General features: G+C 36.8%; 1 protein-coding gene across 1 annotated transcript; it reads left to right on the forward strand.

The window, feature by feature from the left end:
- The first annotated feature begins 177 nt into the window (after positions 1 to 177).
- Positions 178 to 11,681, forward strand: tmem276b (transmembrane protein 276b). Its single transcript, XM_084403526.1, has 4 exons — positions 178 to 840; positions 6,882 to 6,995; positions 9,212 to 9,349; positions 9,600 to 11,681. Exons 1-4 carry the CDS (start codon positions 462 to 464, stop codon positions 9,848 to 9,850), a joined length of 882 nt encoding a protein of 293 aa, XP_084259652.1. The 5' UTR covers positions 178 to 461; the 3' UTR covers positions 9,851 to 11,681.
- The last annotated feature ends 285 nt before the right edge of the window (positions 11,682 to 11,966 follow it).

Here is an 11,966-nt window from a genome sequence, read left to right on the forward strand (position 1 = left end):
CTTGTGACTGGTTTTGTAATCCAGGGTCACATATTTGAACAGCTGTTTACATCTGTAATGCTGTGCTGGAGTTTGTAATCAATAAATGACCCTCTCATCTCATGTTTATCACTATTCTCCGCGAACCTAATTGGTCTCTTCTCACTCAGTTCGCTGAGGCCCAAGAGGAAAGAGAGAGCATTGCACTCAAACCAAACCACCACTCACTCCTGGTTCTCGCATCGCCTCTCCTCTTCCCATCTATCCCCCTCTCCTTAACTCAAAATCAAAATAGATGGTGGAAAAACAGCACATCTGTCCGGGCGCTCTGCAACAATAGATCGCATCGAGCTGGAATCGAGCCTGGTCATGTCAGCGTCCGAGAGCTGCTAGAGATTCGGTGAGTTTTCTTGCTTTGCCTTTCACAACGGCTGCCGAGGGAGGACCGAGCGTCTGTCTGGGCTCTCCAACGAGCGGAGAAGATGGCCGCCATTAAGATTTTAACCAGCGCGGGGCTTTTCTTGGCGTTTTCCTCTCTGGTCTTGTTGGCTATGGCCATCTGCACCGATTATTGGTACGAGACGGATGCTCGGCGGCACCGCGAACGCTGTAAGAACTACGCAAACAAGCGAAACGATCCCGGATACATTTACATCTCAAATCACAACTTGCCACTCCAGATGCCTCCTAAGGGCTTTGAGAGGAAAGCGACGGAGGCGCGCGTGAAGCGGCACGCTCCGGCATCGGCGACGGCCATGGAGTCTCACTGCAGCCGCCAGTTCAACTCCACGATCTCCGGTCTGTGGAGAAAGTGTCATCGCGAGGGCTTTGACCTGGAGACCGAGGATCTCATTTACAAAGGTGAGTTGCTTTCTGTTTTGATGTGCCTTTGTCAAGCACTAGAGCCTCGGTCCATGCCGTTTTGTTTGGAAGCGAACGGATGGGGACGTTCCTCCAGCGGTAAATCTCACTCGAACATTTTGCCTGACTGTTATCAATGCCATTCGGATAGGCTGATTCTTCCCGTTGTCTCTGTACTTACGTGGCACTAGTCTTCGCTTAGTGGCACTTCCTTTATTAAGTTTATTTGTAACGCGATGTCAACAGTGAAGGGGAATGTGGAAGGCCTGAATCTGATCCCTGTCGCTGTCCGAGGTGCTGAAATCAGCCTACCTGTGCCATCTGTAAAGGCGGAACAGAAATTGCTTAGAGACCACCAAAAGGTGGATTTACATAATGCTACACAGAGCATACGTGTATTTATATAGCAATTACAATTGTACATTTTAAATTACGAATATAGAAAAATATGAAATGATTATTCTAAATATGAAATTAAAAGCATTACAAAAAAATGATGAGGATCTGTGATGATAAATAAGGATGTCTGAGATGATATATAGGATAATTTCTTTGATAACCTAGAGTAGAAAACATCACATTGAAACCTGCTTTTTTGTTACACACTGATTTGACAGCCAAAAATGTGTTTTTGTTTTTAAAGGCCCATTGATAATATTTTATAACAAAACTATTTAAATAAAGAATGGATTATGCCAAACTACCTAAACCACATTTTCTATTTCTTTTCTTCTTTTTTCTTCTATTCTTGTCTTTGACTAATATTTATAATGGGACAACAACAGCAAAGTTCAAGGCAGCTCTGATGCTGCATCACAAAACCAAAGCACCCTGTGACAGTGTGGGCTGAGGTGTATGTTGTGAACTTTATTTATTCTAGATATATATACACTGGGGCATATAAATGTAGTAGCCTACTAGTGAACATAAGTATTTGTTTTGTAAAACAAATTACCTTCTCTAATAACACTGTTAAAGAATGCCTAGACTATATCAGATAACAATATCCATCAAGCTCATAAGAGGCTTACAGCACCCTCCTCTTCTTTGAAAAAAAGATCTCATTCCATGATATGTTCAGGCCTTAAATATTAAGTGTGAGCTCTTACAGCAGCCATTTCTCTTGCTGGGTTGCAAAGAGAAGGAACGCTGCTCACTTGGCCATATCTTCATCAATAATTTGTTCATTGATTTTCCCAGGTCAGCCTAAGTGGCTCTGTAGATGTCATGAATGATGAAGTAGTGATGGTGTGCAACCACTCCAGTTAGACTGTGAGCCAACACCCAGGAAAACATTGGACTCAGTTTATTCACCAACCCGTGTCAGCCCAGTAATCTTTTTGTTCAGATAAAGCAGGCAAAACATTGTTCCTGATTGTCAGTGATACTCTCCTGAGCAGAATTAACATAATTGGTTCTAAATATACAAACAGTAAAACATACTATAGATGTTTACTTGTCTTAATGGTTAAAAAATATCAGAGCACTGTTAATCTACCAAAGCAAACAAATATATATGATATTTAGAGAACTGGAACAGTTCAGACTAAATCGAATCATTACCATGTGTTCTCCAAATGGAAAATATTTTAAACAAGTCAGAATGTTTTAAAAACTGAATAAGACAAGATCACATGTCATGCTTAATACTGTAATTCTCAGTAGCAATACATTTAAAAAGCTAATAAAATGTTCTACACTGTAAAAATGAATACGCTGTATCTAATCAATACAATTGTGGCAACAGATTACAAGCAATATTATTGAACAAATCAATATTAATTAAATGTAACAAATTAGAATTGAGTAATAATTAATCAAATTAATTCCTTAAAAGTTAACCATTTAAAATGAGTAAAAAAAAAAAAAAAAAACATTTTAAACAAATTTTTTTTTTATTGCCAACATTGAAGAGACCTGGTGTTAACAAGCAGAATCACTGAACGAGAAAAACGTAATTTTAAGTCACCATTATGGTGATCCGTGTTTGTTTTAGTTGGGCTCTTGACCTGACTTTAGATTTTGTTTGGCTGCTGTACCTGAGTTATAACAGCCAGATGAACAACGAGAAAAGGTGATCTGATGGTGTTGGTTGTGTTTTAACATAATCATTATGTCACAATCATTTGACCTGAATCTCTGAACTCATATAGATCCCAATTTACTTGGGAACCTAATTTACCAATTTAGGTTTACTTTATTAATTATAACAGCACTGTTCTTGCACAGCATAATATTTTGAACTTTTACAATGTAATCCAAAGATTTCTTAAACGTGTCTCATATACAAAAAAATATATATATATTTTTATTTTTTTATTTTTTTTTTAGACACACAGACATCAATAATCAGCCTGTGAATCTCAACAATGGTGACAATTATAAAGCATGTTGCAGTGCATTCTGGGTGCCACCAATCAAAACTCATTCATGGCTCCCATCATACATTGCTGCATGAATAAATAATGAGCTTATGATCAGAGGTGATCTGTTTGTCACCATTGCTGAGATTCATTGGCGAATTCTTGATGTGTGCCTACATAAAGTTTTTTTGAAGTTGTTTTTTTTTATTGATTTGATCATATGGATTTCATTGAAAAGGCTAAAAATATTATGCTGTACAAGGACAGAGCTGCTATAATTAATAAAGTAAACCTAACTCAGAATTTGGGCTCTATATGAGTTCAGTGAATCAGGTTAAATGATTGTGAAATAATGATTATGTTAAAACACAACCAACACCATCAGATCACCTTTTCTCGTTGTTCATCTGGCTGCTATAACTCAGGTACAGCAGTCAAACAAAATCTAAAGTAAATGATTTAAGGGTCAAGAGCCCAACTAAAACAAACACTGATCACCATAATGGTGACTTAAAATTACGGTTTTCTCCTTCAGTGATTCTGCTTGTTAACACCAGGTGTCTTCAGTGTTGTCAATAATATTTTTTTTTTTTACATTTTACTCATTTTAAATGGTTAACTTTTAAAGGAATTAATTTGATTAATTATTACTCAATTATAATTTGTTAAATTTAATTAATAATATTGCTTGTAATCTGTTGCCACAATTTTACTGATTAGATATAGCGTATTCATTTTTACACTATGCAAATTCGAATTGTATCCTAAAAATCTGATCTGCGCAGGGTATTGATTTTTGTTTCTTTTGTTATAACTTTGGTTCACCAGTTAAATTGAAGTCTCTTTGTAGAGTTTCCATCAGATTTCACAGACATGTTTTTCCTTGTTTACACAAATAAGAGTACAAGAATGCATTTTCTTCAGCAGAGAATTGAACAGAATGTGCAATGTGTCTTTGTAAGAGATTCCTGGTTCCTTTGATGTGTCAGTTTGGGATTGTGACATAGAACAAGCTGTCACAATATATTTGACACATAGATATGATAAACATGACACAATCTGTTCAGCTCACGCATGAGGTCTGCACTCGTCATTTCATCACAGATCTGTATAGCAGCAAACTCGACGTTTTTTTGTGCCTTAGAAAACACTTTGATTAATGAATTTAACAGTCCAATATCTGTAAAGACTAATTAAATGGCAGCACGTCCTCTCTATCCTTGACTTCACCTCTCATCTCTTATTTTGTCTAATCCACAATATGTCTATCTCACCCTTTGACCCAACATGTTTCTGATGACTGAGAATCCAGTGAACCAGTTGTGCAGCATTTATGTTGTATATTGTTGTTTATGACAGAACAAAATCACATTCTGTGGTAGAAAAAGAACATCTAAACTAGGCTTTTGGATGCAGCAAGATGTGGTCATATTTCGATGGGCTATTGAGAACCAATTTGATGTGTGTGTTTTAGTAATACAGTTGACTGTATCTGCATCATGAAATCTCTCTGAAGAAAATCACTGCTGTATGAAAGTATTTGTTATTGTGCTTAATATCATCCTAGGTTAGCTTCCAACAGAAGTTTCTCAATATTTTTCAGGTTACACATAATATGAGAAATGTCATTATTGCTTAGAGGTACGTTTTGGTTTTATTGTTGACATTCATTTGACATTTTCTGGTTTTGTTGACTCTGTGCTCTAAAGCTTACTTAAAGTAAGCTGTATGAGTTTCATTCTTCTGCTGAACACAAATGAAGATATTTTGAAGAATATGGGTAACCAAAACATTGTGGGGCATCATTGACTTCCATAGTATGGAGAAAAAATACTATGGAAGTCAATGGTGCCCCACAACTGTTGGGTTACAAACAACCTTCAAAATATCTTCCTTTTTGTTCAGCAGAACAAAGACATTTATACAGGTTTGGAACAACTTGTTGAGGGTGAGAAAATTATGACAGAATTTTCATTTTTGAGTGAACTACCCCTTTAACTTCCAATATTAAGTTAAGTTAAGGTTTTACATACGTGTCAATGTATAGAAAATGTGAAAATATTGAAAATAAAGCTAAACTTTAATGTTGGGTATCTGAAATAAATGTTGCATGCAGGCAGAAAAAGATTCCATAAGATGCAATCATATAGCTATATACTGTAACACAGCTAAAACACCAAGAGATATTGAGGCATCCACTCTGTGGCCCTCATTTATAAAACATTATGCACAGATTGAACTTCGAGTGTGCGTACGCTAAAATCTACACTAACGTTTATATTAATACAAAACGGTCTTTGACGTGGAAAAGTTCTTAGTGCCACGCGAGTGTCTAAGAGCAGACGTACACACTTTTCCTTGTGCCAGAGAGTCGGAGTACTGCAGGTGTTTGGAAATCTAAGCGCTCCTCAGGTAAAGGATTTGGGCGTTGACTGGTGCTCTTTTATATGCGAATGACATTAATTAAGCAGAGATCTAAAACTATTCAGATTTGAGATTGATACATTTCCCATCCGGATGAGAGGCGTACACAGGTTTTTTTGTGCGTACGTTCGTTCTCTGAATCACAATGCATGCATACATTTGTGAAATGATCGTAAGATCAAATGTAGGATGATTTCTGCGCAACATTTTATAAACGAGGCCCCAGATCTTGCATCACCATCACCTAGTCTAACAACTGGAAGAGTGTCAAACCATACCACGCACTTTGCAACACTTATGAATAGAACATGAAAGCCTGCTCTGATTTATGCAAATCAATCCCAGACCAAATCATCAGCTTGAGGAATGCTAAAAATAATGCTGATGTGGGTGAAAAGAACAGAAACTGTACCTTGAAAAACCCTGCATAGCCTGTGGGGACTGAAATGTATTGATACAACACAGCAAACTGTGAAAGTAACAACATTTCATGTTATCTGATTTACATTTGAGGTTTCTCTGATGAAGATTTGAATAAGTCTGCTTTATGTCCAGACAAAGGAAATCTTATGAATGAAAATGACTGTTTCGGCTTCATAAAGTGCAAGTTAATTATTCTAAGGTTCACACACTCGCCTGTTCAGGATTCATAAGGTTCTCATCTGGGAGGAAGGCAATCAGCGCTATACACATCTTGTCTGATACACAACACACTTACATCATTCAAGACCTTAAAGTGCCAAACAAATGTTTTTCTCATTTTCTTTTTAATAAAAATAATTTGTAATGGTATACATGCTACTGTTTAGGAATGACTATCCATATAACGTTACTCTTCCCTTCAAAAATAGCAGTTTTGCTTTCATAGACTATATTTCACAGACATTAGTGATTGTCATTGCAGTTTAGGTATTCTTAAACACTGATGGGTTTATAGTATTAAAATTCTACAACTGAATGAAGTAGGTTTGTTTTTAAAGCCTGTTTCTCTAATTTTACATGAAAATAAAATCTATGTGTAACTATGACATTTATGACCCTGTGCATTTGATCATGTGTGCCTAATTGCTCTCCAGGAAATGCTTTAATTAAAGTGAATACAAGCATGGGCCGCTTTGTTGCATTTTATGATCACAACAGACCTGCTGTTCCTCAGGAGATTAAAGCCTCGGACTGATTTGCTTTTCCTAAACAGTAAATGCTGTAAATGTCATGAAAGAGTATACTTCTTGATTCACTGTTTTGTTCAAATAGGTTTGATTCAGAGATGCACCCCTGTAAAGTATCATTACACCTCTTCAATCCTGCCTCGAAACCTTCCCATCAATATCACCAAGACCATCCGACAAGATGAGTGGCATGCTCTGCGTGAGTCTGACAGACGCTCTTTTACTTGTGTCAAATATACAAAATCCATGCCTGTGGGGTTGATCAGTTCATTCATTCATAAACAATTCTGTCTGTGATGTGCATATTTAAAGACAATATTTGTGAGTCTGTCTGTGTATACACACTTTTTACTTATAAAGGGATTGTAACTGATCCTTCTCCAATCCCCAGTTGTAGCAATATGTTTGTAAAATATGATACTTTTTTTCTGACACTATAGAGGATTAATGGTTTGGAGAATGAATGTATGGATGATACTTTGTAATGCTCCAAGACATCTTATATTGTTTACTTTAAATGAAAGCACATTAAAGCACAAAAAAAGGTGTCTGCCAGCCTGTACTGACAAACACAGAATATCCACTGATGTGAATATTTCCCTCCTCTCCTCTTAATTAGACTTACTGATTTACCTCTACCTGTTTTTGGTCACACTTTTTCTAATTACTGCTTATTAATAGTTAGTGAGGTAGTTCTGAAGTTTAGGTATTGGGCAGGATTAAGGGATGTAGAATATGGTGTAGGCATGGTTTAAATATGTGATTTATAAGAACTAATAAACAGCCAATATCCTAGTAATAACTAGTTAGTGAGAATTGGACTGAAGTGTTACCGTTTTTTAAAATAAATACTTTTATTCAGCAAGAATCCATTAAAGTGACAGTAAAGACATTTATAATGTTAAAATATATATATATATATATATATATATATATATATATATATATATATATATATACAGACCCTTTCCAAAAAATTAGAATATCATGGAAAAGTTTATTTATTTCCATAATTCCATTCAAAACGTTAAACTTCCATAGATTATAGATTCAGGGCCCACAACTTAAACGATTTCAAGTATTTAGTTGTTTATTTGTACATAATTTGGGCTTCCAGCTCATAAAACCCACGAAAACAGGATTTCAAAAAATTTGAATATTACATGAAATCACACAGTAATTACACAGTGATACCATGGTCATTGAACCAGGTTTTGGTTCTTTTGGCAGTGTTGGCAGGTACAAATCCTGCTGGAAAATGAAGGAAGCATGAAGTGCTCTGAAAATGTCCTGGTAGACGGCTGCGTTGACTCTGGATTTAATAAAGCACAGTGGACCAAAGTCCTCTTTTCTGATGAGAGCAAATTTTGCATCTCATTTGGAAACCAAGGTCCCAGAGTCTGGAGGAAGAATGGAAAGGCACACAATCCAAGATGCTTGAAGTCCAGTGTGAAGTTTCCACAGTCTGTGTTGGTTTGGGGAGCCATGTCATCGGCTGGTGTTGGTCCACTGTGCTGTCCGCTCAACGCAGCCGTCTACCAGGACATTTTCAGAGCACTTCATGCTTCCTTCAGCAGACAAGCTTTATAGAGATGCTGACTTCATTTTCCAGCAGGATTTGCACCTGCCCACACTGCCAAAATAACCAAAACCTGGTTCAGTGACCATGGTATCACTGTGTAATTACTGTGTGATTTCATGTAATATTAAATTTTTTTGAAATCCTGTTTTCGTGGGTTTTATGAGCTGGAAGCCTAAATTATGTACAAATAAACAACTAAATACTTGAAATCGTTTAAGTTGTGGGCCCTGAATCTAGAATCTATGGAAGTTTAACATTTTGAATGGCATTATGGAAATAAACTTTTCCATGATATTCAAATTTTTTGGAAAGGGTCTGTATATATTTCAAACAAACACTGTTATTTTGAACTTCCAATTCATCAAAGAATCCTGAAAAAAAAGTATCACGTTTTTACAAAAATATTAAGCAGCAGCAACTGTTGTCAAAGTTGATATTAATAAGAAATGTTATTTTTACATGAGTGAATAGACAAAATAGTTTGCTCAAGATATGTTATAATGATATGAAATAATATGCACAGTAAACTGATCTTTTATCATGGATTATAATATTTCCCTCTTCGTATTTCGAATCAATAATTTAACTATTTTATTTTTTATGGGGATAATAATAGCATCGTAGGAATTGGTTGCTTTCTTGATGCAATGGTATTAGTTTAATTATTTCCTTTGTAGTAGCCTATATGATTGTATATAATAAAAAGTCCTTGATCAATAAATTAAAAGCAAAATGTAAATATTTAACATGCAGAGTATATAAGTCATCACTAGATGCTTATAAAGCCCTGAATAGCAACAAAAGGGTCTTGATGATTGTGTTTTGTGCTGCAGATCTGCGGAGGATGACAGCAGGTTTTGTGGGCATGGCTGTCTCTATCATTCTTTTTGGCTGGATCATCGGAGTTCTTGGATGCTGTCAACAACATGATCTCATGCAGTATGTAGCTGGACTACTCTTCCTCATGGGCGGTAAGAGACAGAGAGTGTGTTTGTGTGCGTGCGAGAGAGAGAAAAAAAAGTGACGGAATGTAACTTGACTGCTCAATTATATCGCCATCTAGTGGCTGCTTTCTTATACAACATAATGTAAATACAAAGAGGTGCTTTGAAAACAGATCAAAAGCATGAACTCTTTGCATCCTATATTTGTGATCTAAAAGGAAAGTGTGTTTTAGGAATATCTGATGATACATCTTGAGTAATTTCCTCTCTCTGACAGGAACCTGCTGTATTATCTCCCTGTGTACGTGTGTGGCGGGCATTAACTTTGAGCTGTCCCGTTACCCACGTTACCTTTACGGCCTTCCAGAGGACATCAGTCATGGGTACGGCTGGTCCATGTTCTGTGCCTGGGGCGGACTGGGTCTCACCCTGCTGGCCGGTTTCTTATGTACGCTGGCCCCTTCTTTAAGCAGCCCCTTGGCCCGCACCACAGTCCACAAGTCCAGGCACGAAAATGGGACTGTGTGAGCAGAGACTTCTGGAGCAACGTTGCAGCAACATTTTCACAACATGTATACAGCGTCAACGTAAGGACAAAGCATCTGGCCTATTCATCATCATGCGTTATACTGACTGGATCATTTTCAAATGACTTTCGGGCTCTTGTTGATCACCGATGTCAACACACAACTTGTATACACCGTACAATTTGATAAAAGATTAAAATCTGTAAATGGTCTGGACACTGCTGAGAGTCAAGATGGAGACACATGCACAGACCACCGAGCATCTTCCACCCCCTCACATGTCTCACTCTGGTCTTTTGTGACACACACAAACACACACACACACACACACACACACACACACAAAAACCAATGAAATTTTTCACTGCTCTGTTTCATGAAAGAGAAGCGAGCTGGAGGCGACTGTCTTCTCTCCAAGAGGATTCATAATAAAATGGTGCTCTCTGTTCAAAATTTCACAACTGCACAGAAATCTTTTCAAAGACATCAAGAGAACAAATAAATCCACAGGTTTTCTTATAGCTGACTGATGGTGTGGAGGAGTTTAAGCCCAAAATGAAGCAACAGAAAGGAGAGAAAAAAGTATTTCTTTCATTCAAGCTTTGAAAAGCACATTTCCTAAGGCCTCAAAGAGTCTGTACGTGTAAAAAATACTTCATTTTGTCTAGATTTCAGGTCTACATTTGTATGAAATTACGCTTACGGATACAAATGGAGACTTTTCTCTCTTTGTTATATGATTGTAACGATCGGTGACCTGGCTTGGTCTGTGGTATAGCTGTTTTGAGGAATCTGACCAAATTTACTACTTAATGGCATGTGAAACTAATTTGTTTGTGGAGGTCATTTCTCATGAAGCCTTATTACTGTTATAAGCACAACATGCTTAGAGTTATACGAGAGCTCCGCACCTTCCAACCTGAATGTTGTTGAATAGTCAAGATACAATTAAAGCTCTTGATGCACATGCAAGTTGAGGATTTCAGTGTTATGTTTAGTCGAGGTCTAAATACAGAAAACATAATGCACAGAATTGAAATCAAGATGATGGATTGCAGGAGCGGGGTGTTTGGTTTGCTGCAATAGCTACATGACACGCAACAAGCTATTAATGTTTACATCATGTAACGTTTGTACGACCAACTCCAACCAAACAATATTTTAAACAACCCCAACAGGTCTGGAGGCTTTAATATAGTAATAATATAGTAATGTCTTTTTTTAAGAGTGAGTGCGTCTCCACATTATCATGAATAATTCATACTGATTCTTCTCTCACCAATGGATATCATTTATTGCGGACGCTACTGTGAAAAGCACAGTTAACATAAATCATTTAACAATGCCGCACACGTCGTTGTCAAATTTACATTCATAATCTCATAGACCTCCACAAAATCCAGATCAATTCTTGAGAGTAACGTACTGATGTTGGTATTCACAGTGGGGATAGGTACATGCAATAGTTAACGTAAGACGGCAAATACTGTGGAAGTATTCTGAGGGAAATTTTACAACATTTGAGGGAAACGGGGGAGTCCAGTCCCCTTTATGGTAGTCCCCTATACAGCCGATTGGCGCAAACATTTATGTCATAGACATAAAAATGAACAAAGCCAAAAGAACAAATCCCTTTAGGTAGATAGGAAAGTGTTTTATTGAGTGTGAGCTTTCTGATGAACTGCCGATCATGTATTGACTGGAAACAAAGTGGCAAAGAAGTAATAAATGGCACTTAGAAAAGATGAAAATGTGAATGTTTTGGAGTGGATAAAAAGAGCACAAGAACAATGTGTAAAAAAAAAAAAAAAAAAGCTTCTCAAATAAAAGCAGCTTCAGGTGTTTTGTCACTTTCGGGGAGATGTGAGAGACATTTGTACAAATGCTGCCATTTTCTTTGGCAGCGGAAGTAGCACCACTTTTTTATTTATTTTTGGGTATGAACTGTTTTACTGGTTCATTTCATAAGGAGAAAACAGGTGTCATTGTCTCGCATGCCGTCATATTGATTAATTTCAGTGTATTTAGATTGTGTCATTTTTTTTCAATGACTTTTATTTTATGAAATAAAATGTTAGTAGCATTTCATCAAGAGGTACTTTTCATTTATATTTCAC

The sequence above is a fragment of the Rutilus rutilus genome (assembly GCF_951802725.1).
Source record: "Rutilus rutilus genome assembly, chromosome: 3".
Taxonomy (NCBI): Eukaryota; Metazoa; Chordata; class Actinopteri; order Cypriniformes; family Leuciscidae; genus Rutilus; species Rutilus rutilus.